General features: G+C 53.9%; 5 protein-coding genes across 9 annotated transcripts in view; 3 read left to right on the forward strand and 2 right to left on the reverse strand.

The window, feature by feature from the left end:
• Window positions 1-488: 488 nt before the first annotated feature.
• LTA (lymphotoxin alpha) lies at window positions 489-3823 on the forward strand. Of its 2 annotated transcripts, XM_006041929.4 has the most exons (4): window positions 489-1580; window positions 1972-2076; window positions 2164-2269; window positions 2482-3822. In XM_006041929.4, the coding sequence occupies exons 2-4, from the start codon at window positions 1981-1983 to the stop codon at window positions 2892-2894; spliced, it is 615 nt and encodes a 204-aa protein (XP_006041991.1). In that variant the 5' UTR covers window positions 489-1580; window positions 1972-1980; the 3' UTR covers window positions 2895-3822. The 2 variants fall into 2 exon arrangements, with proteins under 2 accessions (XP_006041991.1, XP_044784464.1); XM_044928529.2 differs by lacking the exon at window positions 489-1580 and having other exon boundaries at window positions 1587-2076; window positions 2482-3823.
• A 925-nt stretch (window positions 3824-4748) lies between these two features.
• Window positions 4749-7539, forward strand: TNF (tumor necrosis factor). Of its 2 annotated transcripts, none has more exons than XM_006041931.4 (4): window positions 4749-5142; window positions 5723-5768; window positions 5953-6000; window positions 6317-7539. In XM_006041931.4, the coding sequence occupies exons 1-4, from the start codon at window positions 4957-4959 to the stop codon at window positions 6736-6738; spliced, it is 702 nt and encodes a 233-aa protein (XP_006041993.2). In that variant the 5' UTR covers window positions 4749-4956; the 3' UTR covers window positions 6739-7539. The 2 variants fall into 2 exon arrangements, with proteins under 2 accessions (XP_006041993.2, XP_006041992.2); XM_006041930.4 differs by having other exon boundaries at window positions 4750-5142; window positions 5720-5768.
• A 2044-nt stretch (window positions 7540-9583) lies between these two features.
• On the reverse strand, window positions 9584-12505 carry LTB (lymphotoxin beta). Of its 3 annotated transcripts, XM_006041932.4 has the most exons (4): window positions 11396-12471; window positions 10926-10977; window positions 10653-10724; window positions 9584-10208 (listed from the first exon to the last, which is right to left on the reverse strand). In XM_006041932.4, exons 1-4 carry the CDS (start codon window positions 11555-11557, stop codon window positions 9754-9756), a joined length of 741 nt encoding a protein of 246 aa, XP_006041994.1. In that variant the 5' UTR covers window positions 11558-12471; the 3' UTR covers window positions 9584-9753. The 3 variants fall into 3 exon arrangements, with proteins under 3 accessions (XP_006041994.1, XP_025123082.1, XP_025123079.3); XM_025267297.3 differs by lacking the exon at window positions 10926-10977 and having other exon boundaries at window positions 10043-10208; window positions 11396-12485; XM_025267294.3 differs by lacking the exons at window positions 9584-10208; window positions 10926-10977 and adding an exon at window positions 10215-10366 and having other exon boundaries at window positions 11396-12505.
• A 2877-nt stretch (window positions 12506-15382) lies between these two features.
• On the forward strand, window positions 15383-17189 carry LST1 (leukocyte specific transcript 1). Its single transcript, XM_006041933.4, has 4 exons — window positions 15383-15516; window positions 15876-15986; window positions 16228-16250; window positions 16782-17189. The coding sequence occupies exons 1-4, from the start codon at window positions 15408-15410 to the stop codon at window positions 16923-16925; spliced, it is 387 nt and encodes a 128-aa protein (XP_006041995.3). The 5' UTR covers window positions 15383-15407; the 3' UTR covers window positions 16926-17189.
• A 407-nt stretch (window positions 17190-17596) lies between these two features.
• NCR3 (natural cytotoxicity triggering receptor 3) overlaps window positions 17597-17979 on the reverse strand; it is a 32853-nt gene continuing 32470 nt past the window's right edge. Inside the window, exons 5-6 of the mRNA XM_044928553.2 lie at window positions 17844-17951; window positions 17597-17710 (exon numbers count right to left, since the gene is read on the reverse strand). Coding sequence (XP_044784488.2) covers window positions 17664-17710; window positions 17844-17951 — 155 coding nt within the window. The 3' untranslated portion in view covers window positions 17597-17663. The remainder of the gene's footprint in view (window positions 17711-17843; window positions 17952-17979) is intronic.

Below are 17979 nucleotides of genomic sequence, written 5' to 3' on the forward strand. Positions count from 1 at the left end.
ACGCCACAACTAAAGGTTCCATGTGCTTTAACTAGGACCCATCACAGCTAAATAAATAGATAAATATTTTTTAAAAAAATAGGAAGAACTAATGTGTAGTTGTAGAGGTCAAAAGGTTGGTTATCTTTGGGAGGTTTGAACTGAGAGAGGGCATGAGAGAACCTTCTGGGGAAGGTTCTAAAAATATGTTGAACTGGATGGTGGCTGCATGGCTCTAAACAGATGGAAAATTTTATCAGGCTGTCTACTTAGGAGAAGTGCACCTCACTGTACCTGAGTTCCAGATCGACAGAAATGGGAAATCCTTAATGATTTTACAACAGTGTACTGGGGCTTCCCTGGTGGCTCAGTGCAGAGAATCCACCTGACAACACAGGAGACACAGGTTTGATTCCTGGTCCAGGAGAATCCCACATGCCATGAAGCAACTAAGCCCATGCACTACAACTACTGAGCCTGTGCTCTAGAGCCTGGGAGCCACAACTACTGAAGCCCATGCGCCCTATAGCTGGTGCTTCGCAACAGAGAAGCCACTGCAGTGAGAAGCCCGCACCCTGCAACTAGAGAACAGCTCCCGTTCACCGCAACCAGAGAAAAGTCCATACAGCAGAAAAGACTCCACGCAGCCATAATGAAAGGAAGGAAGGAAGGACGAAAATTATAAAAACAAAACAATGTATTGGTTTTACAAACGCAGCTTCAAGACAGGTCATTTTGCTATCTCCACCCCATCCTAGAACACCACCCTTGAGCTCCACCTGTGTGGAATTCTGAAGCCTGCAGTGTAGAGTACTTGGGCAGTTGCCACATTCCTTGATGCTGGAATGTGTTTGTTTGGGGTTATATAAATCTGATCTTCCAAGCCCACCTAAGGTTGGGATGAGGTGGAGGGAGTCCTTCAGTAAGATGAGGCCTCATCATACGTGAGTTCAGAGCCTCATCCCTGAGTGAGATTTTCCAAACCAAGACACTTCTGAGAGCAGAACGGAGCTCCATGAATGTTTCCACCAGGACAACAGGCATAAACCAGGATGTCCCAGGCGGGAGGGTGTATAATGCAACTTCTTGATATGAAACCCACCAGATGACCTGGAAAATACACAGACTGGGACAAGTTGACTTGAGTCTTTTGGGACAAAGACATGGGGTATGAGAGGAGGAAACACGCACACAGAGAAGGCTGTAATCAGTCAAGGGTGCAGAGGTGTTACACAAAATCACTCTTCAGGGAACCGGGCCTCCAGCCCACGCCCTAGCAGCTCCCCTTCTCCTCCTCTGAATTTACTGTCCCTTCTCTAGAACTCCTAAGCCTGACCCCGCTCCCTGGCCCTCCCAGCCCACGGTTCCCCTGACCCCACTCCCTTTCCCAGAACTCAGTCGTCTGAGCCCCCAGCCTGCGGTTCTGTCCTAGGCCTCAGCCTTTCCTGCCTTCGACTGAAACAGCAGCATCTTCTAAGCCCTGGGGGCTTCCCCAGGCCCCAGCCCCGGCCTAGAACCCGCCCGCCGCCTGCCACGCTGCCACTGCCGCTTCCTCTATAAAGGGACCCAGGCGTCCGGGCCAAGGGGCCCCCGCACAGCAGGTGAGACTCTCCCAGCCCATCTCCTCGGGCTGCTGGGGTGGTGGATTCCTTCCCCGGGGGCGTTCAGTCCCTCCTCTCACACCCCAGCCCCTCCTGCACCTCCAGCCAGGGCCAGGGCCTTGGTGGGGTTGGTTTTGGTTGGTTCCCCTCTCTCTGACTCCATCTGTCAGTCTCTTTCTCTCTGTCTGTGTCTAACGTTCTGAGCCCTTTCTGTTCCCCTCCTATCTGTCTCTCTCTCTCTCCCCCTGCTCACCTCGGGGTTTCCCTGATTGCATCTTGTCCCCCTTCTCTGTCTGTCGCGCTGTGTGTCTCTCGGGGTGGTTGTCTCCACCGGCAGGAGGCCCGTCTTCCTCATCGCGCCCCGCCCCACTCACTGTCTCTCTCCCCGCAGGTTCTCCCCATGACACCACCTGGACGTCTCTACCTCCTGAGGGTGTGCAGCACCCCACCCCTCCTCCTCCTGGGGCTGCTGCTGGCCCTGCCGCCGGAGGCCCAGGTGAGGCAGCAGGACCAAGAGGGGCCGTGGGGGGCGGCCCAGCCCAATCCTGGACCTTAAAGCCTGTCTGACTCTCTTCTCCCCTAGGGGCTCCGTGGTGTTGGCCTCACACCCTCAGCTGCACAGCCTGCCCATCAGCAACTCCCGAAGCCCTTCACCCGTGGCACCCTCAAACCCGCCGCTCACCTTGTTGGTAAACATCCACCCGCTCTCCCGACAAGTAGCCCCCAGCCCTCCTCCTGCCCCTTTCAGAGACCCAATATCCACCCCCCATCAGCTCACCCCACTCCCACTCCCTCTGTCCTCCCAGCCATCCCCGGGAACTCAGTCCAGCACCTGTTGCCTTGGGGACTGAGACCACTGACCCCCAAGTCCTTAAGCATCATCCCCTCTGGCTCTTCCCAGGAGACCCCAGCACCCAGGACTCGCTGCGCTGGAGGGCAAACACGGACCGCGCCTTCCTCCGCCACGGCTTCTCTCTGAGCAACAACTCCCTCCTGGTCCCCACCAGTGGCCTGTACTTCGTCTACTCCCAAGTGGTCTTCTCCGGGAGAGGCTGCTTCCCCAGGGCCACCCCCACCCCTCTCTACCTGGCCCATGAGGTCCAGCTGTTTTCCCCCCAGTACCCCTTCCACGTGCCTCTCCTCAGTGCTCAGAAGTCCGTGTGCCCAGGGCCACAGGGGCCGTGGGTGCGCTCGGTGTACCAGGGGGCTGTATTCCTGCTCACCCGGGGAGACCAGCTATCCACTCACACAGACGGCATCTCCCACCTGCTCCTCAGCCCCAGTAGTGTCTTCTTTGGAGCCTTCGCTCTGTAGAAACATTCAGAAAGAAACAAATAGGCTTCAAGGCCTTCTCCCCATTTTGCTTCCATTCTGACCAATTCAGGGGTCACCACACCTCTCCTTTGACCATTCCAACAGTCTTGAGTCTTCCCCCCGCCCAGTTCTCAGCACCTGGAGCTTCCAAAGAAGGAATTCTAGGCACACCAGGGGACCAGACCTTCCTGGACCACCCCAGATGCTCAGCTGAGGACTTCAAGCCTGCCTCGAAATGCCCCCCCAGATCCCTTCCTCGGCCCTGCCCATCTAGGGGGCCTCGTCCTGGACATGGAGAGGGGAGCTGACACATGAGGGAGCTTGGGTGGATGACTAAAGGCAGGGAGGGGGGCTTATTTATGAAGGGAAAACAATTAAATTATTTATTTATGGAGCATGGAGAGAAGGGAATAATAGCGAGACATCAGAAGAAAGAGCTAATACACCCAAGAGATGACGAGTGAGAGGGCTTAGGCACAAGGATGACCCAGTGGGAGAGAGAAAGCGTGGCTCTGAGGGACCAAGGGGTTCTGGAAGGAAGTGAAAAGCTGTTAAGAGCCAGCCGCTGCTTAACTGGACACCCCGCAAAGAGATGTCTGACCCTCAATGAAGCCAAATAAACTTTTCTCTGAAATGCTGTCTGCCTGTATGTCTGTTGGGGAGGGGAGAATTCCCCAGATGTCTCTGAGGAATGGAGGGAGGACAGGAATCAGAGAGGCCTGAGGGCCTCTGGGGAAACACTGTGGGCTTGCGGGGTGGTGCAGCCAGCTCACTGCAAGGGAACCAAAGGATAAGCTGAGAAGACAGAGGCAGGTCCAAGGTCTGGAGAAGTGGGGGTCAGGGGCCCCCTGAGGAATGGGGGTTACAGGAGGCTCCTAAGGAACACTGACAACACTAAAGAGTGTTCAGGATGATGGGGGAGGATCATGGGGCTGCCCTGGAAGACATGGCCATGCCAGGGCCCCGAGAAATGGGACAACCTCCAAGGCTGGGGGCTGGAGAACACCAGAGGCATTTCAGGAGACCTGGTCACACACACAGGGGCTCTCAAGGGCAGTGCTGTCTCCAGGAAACTGGAGGGAGCAGGGATTCTTTGGGGATACATGGCCATACACAGGAACTCTGAAGGGGGGGTCTCCGTGCAAAAGTTGGGGAGTCACATTCCCTTGGAAACCAAGACTGAAACCAGCCCCAGAATTTCAGCGAGTCCCTGGTCAGAGTGAAAGGAGAAGCCCTGCTGTGCTGGAGTTCGTGAATTCCCAGCGTTACTTTCAGCCCCTGGGGCTGTCCCAGGCTTGGACCTGCCATCCGCCCCCAGTTCTTGCAGAGCCTCAAGCTTCCCTTTCTCCAGCTCCTCTCACCCCCCAGGGTCCCAAACACACATCTCAGGACCCAGCACAGCTTCCTCTGAGTTTTCTCTCCGTGAAGGACTCAGCTTTATAAAGCCCCTCCCATTTCTAATTCTACCCCTACATGAGTCCTGTCTGGAAATCAGAAGGAACAGACCACAGAACTCACTCGCACCCCTAAAGGAATGGAAACAGTGGGAGCTGGGGGGCAGAGGGGAAATGGGTCCAGCCCTCAGGGTCCCGTATTCACAGAGGTAACTGGCCTAGAGAAGCCCACTCAGAATCCGAGCGGGGGGAGTGTAGGAAGTATCCTTGATGCCTGGGTGTCCCCAACTTTCCAAACCCCCGCCCCCGCGATGGAGAAGAAACCGAGACAGAAGGTGTAGGGCCCGCTACCGCTTCCTCCAGATGAGCTCATGGGTTTCTCCACCAAGGAAGTTTTCCGCTGGTTGAATGAGAGCCTTTCCCCGCCCTCTTCTCACCCCACAGAGTATAAATGCAGCTGTTTGCACACCCAGCCAACAGAAGCTCCCAGAGCGGGGACACCAGGGGACCAGCCAGGAGAGAGACAAGCAGCTGCAGAACCCCCTGGAGATAACCTCCCAGACAACACACCCCTGAGAGACAGCCAGGCAACTTGCTCTCTCTCACACACCCTGCCACAAGGCTCTCCTGTCTCCCGTCTGGACTTGAACCCTTCTGAAAAAGACACCATGAGCACCAAAAGCATGATCCGGGATGTGGAGCTGGCGGAGGAGGTGCTCTCCGAGAAAGCAGGGGGCCCCCAGGGCTCCAGAAGTTGCTTGTGCCTCAGCCTCTTCTCCTTCCTCCTGGTTGCAGGAGCCACCACGCTCTTCTGCCTGCTGCACTTCGGGGTAATCGGCCCCCAGAGGGAAGAGGTGAGTTTCTGGCCGGCTTTGGCTCATTCTCCCACCCAGAGAGAAATGAGAGAGAAAGAGGGTGAGAGATGGGGTGGGGAAAGAGGTGTGCTGATGGGGAAGGATGGGGAGGAAAATAGTGGAGAAAGATGGGGAGGCAGGAGGAGACATGGAGAGAGATGTGGGGGAAAGGGAGAAGGACAGAGAAATAACACTTGGCACATGGGGGATGCCCTCTAAATATTTGTTGGACGAATGAGTAAGCAGAGATACAGACATAAAGAGAGATGTGTAGACAGATAAGGGGTGTGAGTAGAAAGATGGAGACTCAAAACAAGTGATCTGGATGAAGATGATGAGACAGATAGAGATACAGATGATATGAAAGAGAGATAAGGAAAGATGAAGCTAAGTGTGTCTGGCATGTGGAAGGAACTCAATGAAAGAGCTGTTAAATGGATGAATGAATGAAAAAAATGAATGAATGGAGAGAGAAGACAAGACCCATCAGGGCAGAGAGTACAAGCTAGAGAAGCAGCCAGCAGTTTCTCCTTCAGGGGTGACTTGCTCTAACACTCATCCTCCTTTTTCTCCCCAGCAGTCCCCAGGTGGCCCCTCCATCAACAGCCCTCTGGTTCAGACACTCAGTAAGTATCTCCACAACCTGTCTTCTAATTCTGGACTTGGGGGGTGGGTGTGGGTGGGGTTTAGTCAAGGGATGGAAGCAGTAGGGGAAATTTAGGGTTTGGGATCAGGGGGAGAAGGAATGGAGGTTAAAGCATGGGATATTTTCTGGGAAGCTTACCTTTTCCTTTCCTCTTTCCTCCTCAGGGTCCTCTTCTCAAGCCTCAAGTAACAAGCCGGTAGCCCACGTTGTAGGTAAGAGTTCTGAGGATGTATCTGAGTCATGAAGAAGCAGATAGACAGGGCAGGGTAGGATTGGGGGGCTGAATCCAGACTGAGGGCAGACAGAGACAGTATGAGAAGGATTCATGAGCTCAAGGGGAGGGTGGTGGATGCTTAGAACTTGAGGGGGATACTCAGAACCTCATGGCCAGATGGGATGTGGGAACACAGACAGAGGGGACAGGAACCGGATGTGGGGGGGCGGGCAGAATGCGAGGGCCAGGATGTGGAGAGTAGAACTGACAGGGTCACACTGATCACCCCTCCCCGTTCTTCCCCCTCCCTCCAGCCGACATCAACTCTCCGGGGCAGCTCCGGTGGTGGGACTCATATGCCAATGCCCTCATGGCCAACGGCGTGAAGCTAGAAGACAACCAGCTGGTGGTGCCTGCTGACGGGCTTTACCTCATCTACTCACAGGTCCTCTTCAGGGGCCAAGGCTGCCCTTCCACCCCCTTGTTCCTCACCCACACCATCAGCCGCATTGCAGTCTCCTACCAGACCAAGGTCAACATCCTGTCTGCCATCAAGAGCCCTTGCCACAGGGAGACCCCAGAGTGGGCTGAGGCCAAGCCCTGGTACGAACCCATCTACCAGGGAGGGGTCTTCCAGCTGGAGAAGGGAGATCGCCTCAGTGCTGAGATCAACCTGCCGGACTACCTGGACTATGCTGAGTCTGGGCAGGTCTACTTTGGGATCATCGCCCTGTGAGGGTGCAGGACATGCATCCTCTCCCACCTCAGTTACCTTATTATTTAATCCTTCAGGCTCTTCTCATCCCCTTCTGGTTTAGAAAGGGAATTAGGGGCTCAGGGCTGGGCTCCAAGCGTCCAACTTTAAACAACAGCTACACTTAGAAATTAGGGATGTAGGAAAGTGAGGCCTGGACAACGGGCCACCAACCACCATCAAGGACTGGAACTGGAACTTCCAGAACTCCCTGGGGTCCACAAGTTTGGGTTCCCGGATGCAACCTGGGACACCCAGAATGTGAGGGCCAGGACTCTTACCGGAACACTTCGCAACATTCCTTGAGAAGATCTCACCTAGAACTTGACATGAGTGGACTTCAACTCTCCCTTCCTGCCAATGTTTCCAGACTCCCCTGAGGTGGGAAGCCCAGCCCCAACCCCACTGGGCCAACTCCCTCTGTTTATGTTTGCACTTGTGATTATTTATTATTTATTTATTATTTATTTATTTACTAATGAATGTATTTATTCAGGAGGTCAAGGTGTCCTGGGAGACACAAACTAAGGGCTGCCTTGGCTCAGATGTGTTTTCTGTGAAAACGGAGCTGAACTGCAGGTTGCTCCCACCATGCCTCCTCGCCTTTGTGCCTCCTTTTGCTTATGTTTTTTAAAAAATATTTATCTGATCGAGTTGTCTAAATGATGCTGATTTGGTGACTGATTCGTCGCTACATCACTGAACCTCCGCTCCCCAGGGGAGTCATGCCTGTAACCGCCCTACTGGTCAGTGGCGAGAAATAAAGTGTCCTGAGAAAAGAAACATGCCTCTATCTGGAAATTAATTCTGCATGGGCCTCTTCTTGGGGGTGAAATGAAGTGAAGTCTCTCAGTCATGCCCGACTCTTTGAGACCCCATGGACAGTAGCCTGCACCAAGCTCCTCCATCCATGGGATTTTCTAGGCAAGAGTACTGGAGCGGGTTGCTGTTGCCTTCTCCAGGGAATCTTCCTGACCCAGGGATTGAACCCAGGTCTCCCGCCTTGTAGATAGACGCTTTACCGTCTGAGCCACCAGGGAAGTCCTCTTGGGGGTGAGAGGCTGCTAACTGAAGTTCTTCTCCACAGGGCTTAAGATCCCTGGACCTCACTCCTTGAGCTTCTGGGGCTCAAGAGATCCTACCTAAGACAAAGCCCAGCTGAATATGCCCCTACCCCAAGAAAGGAACTTGAACTTAATTACCTCTCCCTTAGGACATGGGAATTTCCAACTAACTCTGGGAATTCCTATCCAGGCGGGGCAAATCCTGCTCAGGTGAGATTTCCGGCTGTTGTGGCCTGAGAGAAAGAGCCGGGGAGCGGCCAAATTCTCAGGTACCTGAATCACAGCCAAGGGACTTTCAGACAGTTGGGCAACTGGGCTCTTGAAGCGCCTGCTCCCGGCCCTCCCTCTGCCAATCCAGTCCTAACTGTGCAACTGAACTGGACCTCGGTCTACCAAAGGTTCAGTATCAGTCACCGAACCTCACCTATCAAAGAGAAATAGGGACCCACACCACACATGGGGCCACATGAGAAACACGAACAAAAGCCCTAAACGCCACCAGAGCACCTCGCGGAGGGCTCTGTGCATTCTGGCTTTCTCCCTTTTTCCAGGCCCCAGTCTTCTACCTGCTTCCATCTCTCAGTGGATGGAAGTGAAGAGGAGGAAGAATATTAAAAAACAAAGAAAGAAAAAAATCAAAAGCAAAGAATAAGATGTAGGTGAAGGACCACCTGCTCCCCCACAAGCCAGCTTGGTCTCCCTGATTTTTGGTGAATGATGAGAAGAACATGAAGTGGGTGAAGTGGAAAGAGAAATGCATTCTGTCCCTCCAGGAAGCCTCTTCCGGACACAGAGTCAAAGACAAATATGGAGTCAGAAATAAAGACTCAGAGACTGAGACCCCTTGATGGGCTTTCCTTCTTGCTAGGGTTGCCAGGCAAGGGGAAAAACCATGCGGTGTGCCGCAGAGGTGGGGTGACCCACTGGGGTAACCTAGATAGAGCCTTGGCTCCTCCTCCATCTCCTCCAGCCCCAGGCTGAAAGTCAGTCATGGAGCGAGGGGGCTGCTGTTGCTCACCCTGAGGCCCCCACACTTGCCCACTCATGGAAAAGGGACCTGAAGTGTGAATGAGTGGTGAGAATGTGCCATCTCTCCCTGGACAGGGCCAGGTGGCATCAGTTTTTCTTCCTCCCCCTCCTCTCCAGGTTTTCCCTGGTGTCCTCAGGCACCTGCCCCCCACCCCCCTGCCCCAGCATCTCCCTTTCTCAATCACCCCCCCAACTCTCTCCTTCAGCCTTCTCCCTTTACCCCATCCTTCACCACCACCCACCCACCCACCCCTGCTCTCCCAGCTGTGGCTCTTGACTGTGGCTAGCGGGGCAGCTAGCAGAGAAGTGCCGATCTGCCCAGTGCTTCACTATCAGCCCTATTCAGGTTTATTCTGCCAACTGGGCCATTCTGAGTGGTGCTTGCCTTCCCCTGCAATGACCCCACCACTACTGGGATGGACCCAAGAGAGAAGAGTGCAGTGCTGAGTCTGGGGGGACCGTGTGGCCTTGAGAATCTGGGTGCTGGGAGATGCTTTGGCATTTGTGGAGGGCCCTTTTCTTCTTACCCTCCAAATGGGCTAATGTCAGGGAAAAGTCATTCAGAGGTAAGGGTGGGTGGGACTCACAGATCCCCCACCCCAAGGAACAGAGGCCATGCCAAGTGCTATGAATTGTTTCAAGCAACCAGAAAAATCAGGAGAATATTTAACCCACACTTGTGTACCTACCCTAAATGAAGACACCTTAGCATCTCTGCATTTGTATTGGCAACATTGAAGTTTACATTCTTTATTTTCATCCGGCTCAAAAATCAGTTTCCAAACAGTCATCTACATTTTCCGCACAGCCATGGGGTCCCCGGTATCTGGGTCCCCAGTAACTGGGCTACGTCATTCACATAGTCTCATCAGGCAGTAGCTGTTCTTAGGGATGCAGCTAGCCCTCACCCCACCATCACCGCCCCGAAGAAGGTCTTTCCTCTCCTGTAGTCCACCATGTCGGGGTGACTGATATTGACGTACACCCTCTCGCCCCTCCGGAGCTGCACCAGGCCACCGAACCCCACGCTCGTGTACCAGAGGGGCCCATAGTCGTGCCTCCTGGCGGGGTCCGAGACAGGTGTCACGGTCTCCGCGCCCTCCAGCAGCAGCTCGGGGGTCCCCGATCCATAGGCGCCCCCCGCCCGGTACAGCCGGCTGAGCAGCGTGACCGAGCCGTCCAGGGGTTCCACGGCGGGAGGGGGCGCCCGGCCCCGGTAACCGACGTGACAGTAGAGGTAATAGAGGCCGTCCTGCGGGAGGGCCAGCCCTTCCGCACCCGAGAACTGCGTCCCGCTGCTCAGAAACGCCTCTTCTTTCTTCGCCTCCCAGCCTAGCCCCTGCCCCGTGGTCCAAGCGCCTGCAGAGAAACGGGCCCGTCGGCTCTCTCGGAAATCAGATCCTGAAAGGAGTGATCCAGGCCGGGGGCTTCTGGGAAGGTGGGCATGGGGTACACTGGGGGCTTTTAACCCCCTGCAGGAGCCCAGCTGGGTAGGGGAGCGGGCTGATGGCGCTCTCCTGCAATGAGTACGAGTTGGGACTGAGGGCACCTGGGTGTGCGGTGCGGAATGCTGAGGTGGGGCGATCCAGGCCGGGTTTTCCCTCCTCCCGGGAGTGGGGCGGGGAAGCAAGAGGCTAGAATGCTGGAGGAGCGGAAGGCTGGGCAAGATAGCTGCGGTCAAGTGGGCGGGCAAGGGAGCGCCGCAGTGACAGAGCAAAGGGACTCTAACCGTGGGTGAGCAGAACTGGCACCCCTGGACCCTTCAGGTCCGTGAGGTCCTTACCAATGAGATGGGATCCTTACCAATGAGATGGGCAGCTGGGAGCCTAGGGCTGAGATCAGTTTCTGAGTCCTCCTCGGGCAGCTCCCCGGACTCTGGAAGGGGTAGGGAGTCCACGGTTGGGGGCAGGGCGGCCACCCACACATGGTCACCCCCAGAGGACAAGGTGCCAGGGCCCAGGGATGAGGCATCTGGATTCCTGGAGGAAGAGAGTATCTGGGGATGCAGATGGTTGGGAGCTGGGAGTCCCTGAGGGGCAGAGCCAGGGGAGGGAGGGTAAAATGGTGGGCTCTTACCAAATCGCTGATGGGCAGGTGCCTGGGTGCCTGGGTCAGCCGTTCCTGTTACCTGAGTGGGTGGGGTCACAGCGCCCAGAGTTCCCTCTTAACTGATGCCAACGACCAGCCCTCCCATTCCCAGCACAGATTCAAGCTCCAGACTTAGGGCTTCTCCCACCAGCCCCAGCCTCCACACCTCCCTGGAATGGAGAGCTAGTGAGGTGGCTGTACTTGAGCAGAGAGACAGAGGCCCTAGTATGCCTTGGGAGGAGGAGAAAAAACATACATACGACCAGGAAGGGGCTTGGTGACATCGGGACACAACAGCATCACACGAACATGAAAAGAGGACCAGCAAAGAGACAGACAAGACATCCCCATACTGGGGACAGCCAAGCCAGCTGAGCAAGATAAGGCGAGGGGCATAGCCAGAGGTGAGTGAGCATTGGCAATAGCCGGCCCGTGGAGGGTTTATTGTAGCCACTCACCAATCCTCCCTGCTCCTGGGGCACCAAGGCCAGCACAGCCACAACAGTGATGGGCACAGCCAGCAGGAGGGTCACCAGGGAAGTGACTCCTGCCACAGCCAGCAGCAGGCATCCTTTCCTCTGGGGCCTCCTACCCCGGCCCTCCAGCCCCCGTTCCCCCATGAAGACTGAGCTAGGGCCCGGGCAGGGGGGCTTTCATACCTCAGGGGTGGGGCCACCCTCTCCCCAAAGACCCATACACCTGGCTGGGACTTTCCGCACACCCCTCACCCTGCTTCCTGTTTACCCAGAGCTGGGGTGAGGCAGCTGGATGCCTGGGTTCTCTGAACTGGGGAAGGAGTCGGAGGTGAAGAGACAGGCTTTCAGGGTAGAGCCGGAGGGGGACTGAGAGATCTTCTGAGTGGGAAGGAAAACTGACTGAGGCCCTGGGAGGGAAGCTGGCTTGCCATAAGTTGGGCAGCTACAGTGAGAACACACAGATTGCTCCAGATTGCCAGTGGGGTCTGCAATCTTCTGTACCCCAGAGGTGGGTGCTGAGGGGAAGGCTGCATCCACACCCCTGAGACCAAGGGCTGGAACTGGAGTCTTCAGGGATGGGTGTCTGGGTCCCTAAGAAGAACTTGTCCCCAGGCTGGACTGACCTCCTCTTCCCATTCCCTTGCTCCCTCCAACCCCCCAGACCTGGGTGAGAAAGACAGAGTTAAGCCAGTCCATGGTAATGGCAGCTGAAGAGGTCCTCAGCCTCACCACAGACTCTTAACTCACTGATAAGGGATGGAAATAGAGCATCACTCTCCTTGTTACACAGTGTAGACAGGAGTGTGATGAGCACCCACCCACAAAGAGCTTTGCAGTCTAGAATGAGCCCCATGCTGACTAAGTGTTAAGTGAAGAAAGGACAGAAGAATGAATGAGTAAGCAAAAGAAAGCAGTAAGGACAAAATGAATGGTATAGGAGGCAGAGCAGTAGGAGATGAAAGGAAGAAAGACCAGGTCAAGGGAGTTGGACGTGGTCCCAGATCATTTATTTCCCTTTCTTGATATCTCTGTGGGTTCCGTTCAGTTCAGTTCAGTCGCTCAGTCATGTCCAACTCTTTGCGACCCTGTGAACTGCAGCATGCCAGGCTTCCCCTGTCCATCACCAACTTCTGGACCTTGCTCAAACTCATGTCCAAGGAGTTGGTGATGCCATCCAACCATCTCATCCTCTGTCATCTCCTTCTTCTGCCTTCAATCTTTCCCAGCATCAGGGTCTTTTCCAAGGAGTTGGTTCTTCACATCAAGTGGCCAAATTATTGGAGTTTCAGCTTCAGCATCAGTCCTTCCAATGAATATTCAGGACTGATTTCCTTTAGGATGGACTAGTTGGATCTTCTTGCAGTCCAAGAGACTCTCAAGAGTCTTCTCCAACCACAGTCCAAAAACATCAATTCTTTGGCACTCAGCTTTCTTTATGGTCCAACTCTCACATCCATACATAACTGCTGGAAAAACCATGGCTTTGACTAGATGGACCTTTGTCGGCAAAGGTCCTCTGTGTGTTCAGATAATAATAATAATAACATAGCTAATATATATATAAATAGCATTTGGTGTGTGCCTGTCACTGATCTACACACTTTATATACAAGAATACTTTTTGAGGGGAGCCACAGTGCACAACATACAGGATCCTAGTTCCCCGACCAGAGATGGAACCCATGCACTCTGCAATGGAAGCACGAATTCTTAAGGACTGCTAGGGAAGTCCTATATAATAATGCTTTTAATCCTGATAAACACTCTAAGAGGAAACTGAGGCACGGAGAGGTTAAAGAACTTCTATAAGGTAACACAGGAGTGGCAGAGTCAGGATTTGAACCCAGGTAGTCTGGCTCTATAGCGTTAACCACAAGACAGTTTAAAAACTGAGTGCTGACTTCAGATTTGTCCATTTCAGGGTATGTAAATCTTGCCTTCCTCACCAACCCCCTAAAAAAGAAATGGGGAAACAAATACTGAACTCAAGTCAATGATAAGCATAGTAAAGGGTTTAGAGGTAAAATGTACTGATGTCTGCAACTTTGAAAAACATCAAAAAATGAGATGGATTGATAGATATGTAATAGAGCAAGTATATGGAAGAATATTAATTGTAGAATCTAGATGGTAGGAATGGGTTCATTGTATAATTCCTTCAAATTTTTTTCTGTTTGAACATTTTAATAATAAAACATTAAAAAAAAAAAATATTGGCCTACTGTCCTGCATGGGGAACACTGTGGATGGGGGAAGGGAAAGAAGTAGCAGAAAGTTTCTGAATTTGGAGGAGGAAATGCAAATGCTTATGGGCCCAGGCACCAGATATTCTCTCCAGTCCTTGTTTCCATGTGAGCTCCCCAGTCTTCACCTTCTGCAAGGACGAGGCGTGCCATCCTCCAGCATCCGTCTCCCTCTCCTTCATCCAGGTCTCTGTCCAGAAGGCCTTCGACTACTGCCCTTACTTACTTTTGCGCTCAACATCAGAATGCTGCTCCCTGCAGGAAATCCACCCGGGTTGCCTGCACCTCCTTTCCCAACATCAGCTTGTTGTCAACTTTCTGTCTTAGATCTATCAGCAGTGCTCATGTAGATCTAGTCTGGCTGTCTCTGACTCTCCTGTTGTTCATCCGTCAGTCAAGTGCCCTGTTAGATACAGCTCCAGAATACTGGGAGAGTTACCCAAATCCACCAGCACTCCCAGTTTGTCTTGGGAGCTGGGGGTGTATGTCCACACACACCAGGATCATGGCTCTCAGGGACCCAGTATAATTGGGAAAAGTGAATCAGGGCAGGCATCTAGAAGGTACATGATCACTGAGACTTGCAGGATCAATAGGAGGGCTGGGGTGGAAGGGGATGACAGGCTGAGTTACAGTCCTGGGAGTCTGAAAGGAAAAGACGTTGTAACCCCAACCCTCAGAGCCTAACTTCCTCTCCTGATCATGCTGGGGAGGAACCCAGGCTGGGGGAGAAGTTAAACCAGGGGAGGGGCAGGAATGTCTAAGACAGCAACACCACTCCAGGGCAGCTCCGGCCAGTCTGCAGTCCGTTCATCCGCAGGCCACAGGCTCTGGGTAAGCTGGGACCCTCAGGGGAAACCCAGGGAGAGGACAGCCATACTCCAGAGTGAGGTGAGTCTAAGATAAGGGAAGGGAAAATATAGTTTTGAGGTTCCCCGGGCCCTGGAGGACTCTTCTGTCCAGCCTCTGTCTTTGCTCCCCAAAGAAGTGTAAACCATCCTCTTCTGCCCCCACTTCCCAGCATGGCCACCTCAGGCCCTCCTCTCCACCTCTGCTTCTGCTCCCCACCCGCCACCCCTACACATCCCAGGAATCCTCTTGAAATCAGGTCAGTCTCAGTTTCCACACACTGGTCAGTGCATCTGGCTCCGGGTGAAGTCAGCAGCCCCCTCTTTGCCCTCAAACGGGAACCAGTGGTTGTAAGACAGGAAGTGCCTTAGGGGAAGTTATGGGCCCCAGACACTTCTCCATGCCCCACTTTAGCCCCAGCAATATCTGCTCAAGGGGAGAGGCTCTCCACACCAGCCAAGCTGGGGCCCCCCTTTTCCTGAGTTGCTCTGCCAGGTGGTGCTAGACACAGCCTTCCCTATTTTCCTGCCGGGCCTCGGCTCCTCCCTCAGCCTCCTCATCAGAACCTAGAGCTACCTGGTGCTGGAAAGGCTCCTATGAACCAGCTCGTCAGCTTAGGGTAGGGGAAAGGTGGTAGGCTCTGGAGCTGGACAGACCTGGCCTTGAACCCCAACTCTGCCTCTTCTGGGCTGGATGTCCTTGTCAGGATCCAGCCTCGAGTCTCAGAACCTTCACCAAGGAATGGACACCATAGTACCCTACATTGTTATGCTGATTAGCAGTGACAATCAGAAAGTGCCCCTCCCCACCCCTTTCGGGGTTAATACAGAGCTAAGGCTCCTCGGCTTGGGAAACTATTGTAACAGAGACACCCGAGTTTACGGTTGAGGAACTTGGGGCACATGATTCACCCCAGGCCATTTAGCCTCAAAGTGCTAGGTTTCCCAACCTACAGGCTAGTCTTCAGTCCTGAAAGCGTGAGGGGAGATGGCAAGGTAACCCTCTGCACAGGTAGGGGGTGGTGCACAGGGAACAGTGGGTAAAAAGTGGCATGTGCGGTTCGTGGGTAGGTGGCCAGGGCCTCTTGGGACCAACCAGTGCTAGGGGAACAGACTTCATGGGGAGGCCCAGAGATGGCAGGGGTGGCGGTGGTAAGCTTCTGAAGGGTGAATGGTCTTGGGAACGAGTGAGGGATGGACACCTATGGTAAGAAGTGAGTCAACACAGTCTGGGGTGAAGAATCTCTGGGAGAATCTTTTTTTGTCTCTAAAACTATTAGAGGGAGAAGCTAAGATTCACAACAGATGAGGGGGATGGGGTGAACTGAAGCAAAAAAAGTTCCCTCTAATATTTACCCCTTTTCCCTACAGGAATGACGTGGGAAGAATACCTATTTGGGGGTTTAGGGCTGGGGATGCTCCTGCTTCTGCTTCTGCTTGTGGTTGTTCTGTCCATCTGCCTGTGTCGGCTCCACAGGAGAGGTGAGCCCCACCCGCACCTCCCTCATTCCCCCTCTGTGAGGAAGGGGGCAGAAAACAGATGCAGGGGGGCGGAGACAGTCCCAAGAGAGAGGCCAAGGGTTTGGCCTTTGGCCGTGGGAACCCCAGGGAGGTTGGCAAGTGAGGAAACACCTGGTGGGGGTGGGGAGAGTGAGTGAGCAGGGCTGGGAGGTGGCACCAGGGGGTGGGGCACTGCCAAGCTGAGCTTCTTCTTTCCTTCCAGTGAGGAGGCTGGAGAGAAGCTTGGTGAGTCTGGGGGCAGGGAAGAGGGTGAGGCGGCAACAAGAGGGGGTGGAGTTGGGGGAGCAAAAGGCAGAAACGGGAGCATGAGGGAGACAGGAAATAAGAGAGAAACAGAAAGAGGGAAATAAGGAATGAGAAAAAGAGAGGAAAGCAAAGGCGTAGAGATGGAAAGAGGGAATAAGACAAAGGAGAGAGAGGGGGAAGAAATGAGGGAGATTGGAGACAGAGTGAGACAGAGAAGTCAGAGTGAGAATGAGAGGCACAGGGAAAACGAGAGAAACCAAGAGAAAAAGGAGGAGAAGGAGATTAAGCATGATGAAGTGGGAGAAAATGAGAGAGATACGAAGAGGAAAGGACAAGATAGACTGAAAGAGAGGTGAAGAGAGAGCTATAGATGGAGCACAAAGAGAGGCAACGAGGTTAAAAAATTAAAAAAAGTGGCAGTGGGGGCAGGGAGTGGCAGAACTTAGGGAGGGGGTGGCAGGGCAGGGAGGCTCCTGGGGACCCCGTCAGTGCCCTCTGTCCGGGCCCCAGGTCCAGGCCTCAAAAGAGGAGCTCCACTATACGTCCTTGCTGAGGCTGCCGGAACGGGAGAGACATGACATCCGAGAAAGGGAAGGCAACAAGGAGGACCCCAGCGGGGACTATGCCTGCATCGCCAAGAACAAACCCACCTGAATACCTGCAGATGCCTCCCCCAACCCATGGCCATCCTGTGGTTCACCCAGTTAAGACCATGGTCTCGCCACCCTCCGTGTCTCAGGCTTCTTCATCTATTTCAAGCCCCAGCTCCACAGGGCCAAGATCAAAACCTAAATTACTGGGACTTCCCTGGTTGTCCAGTGCTTAAGGCTCTGGACACGTCCACTGCAGGGAGCACAGGTTCGATTCCTGGTCAGGGAACTAAGATCCCACCTGCCGAGTGGCCAAAAATAATAATAAAGTGGCCTTTCTTAAAAACAAAACAGAATCCTAAGTGATTTACCCTCCCACTCATTCTGGAGTCAGGTAGGGGGATTCACTGGGTGAGGAAGGGTGTTTGGGGACCCAAGCTCCCCTGAAGCCCAGAGAAGAGTATTTGCCTGTGGGCCATTGACAAGTAGGACCAGTCATGTCAGATACTCCGCTCTTCTCAGGACAAGGGGCTTTAGCCCTTTGGGCAGGAGAGAGAGGTGTGCTGAGTCCCAGGATGGTGGTGGGAGGGGGCAGGATTGCTAGGAAGCTCCCTCCTTGGACCCTTCCAGACCAGATTTAGTCGCAGGAGGTAAGAGTTGGGAAAATCCAGAATGGGACACATTGAAGCATCTGGAGATGGAGCAGGAAATACACAAGACTCATAAGAAGGATGATGGGGTAGAGAGGAATTTATTAGGGTCTCTTGAAGAACTTGGGATCACTGGGGTCTGGAATCACTCATCAGAGGCCATCCAAGGAGTGACAGGGCGTTCCCTTGTGACAGTGGTCTGGAGAAGAGGCCACAGGAATCGCTCAGTGCTGCAGCCCTCCTCCTCCTTCTTGGTCTCTATCTCTGCTGGCTCCAGCCTTCTCACTTGCCCTCCCATCTCCACGCCCATGTGTCCCGGCTCCAACACTCACATTTGCCCTGGTAATACATGCTGCTGCCCATAGCCACTGAGAGAAAGCTGAAGGCATAGAATCCAGCCCGAAGGAGGAGGACTGTGCCAGCCGCTAGCTGAGGAGGTCCTGCATGTCCTGCATGTTGCAGGGGGTT

This window comes from Bubalus bubalis, chromosome 2, assembly GCF_019923935.1.
Source record: "Bubalus bubalis isolate 160015118507 breed Murrah chromosome 2, NDDB_SH_1, whole genome shotgun sequence".
In the NCBI taxonomy this organism is placed as follows: Eukaryota; Metazoa; Chordata; class Mammalia; order Artiodactyla; family Bovidae; genus Bubalus; species Bubalus bubalis.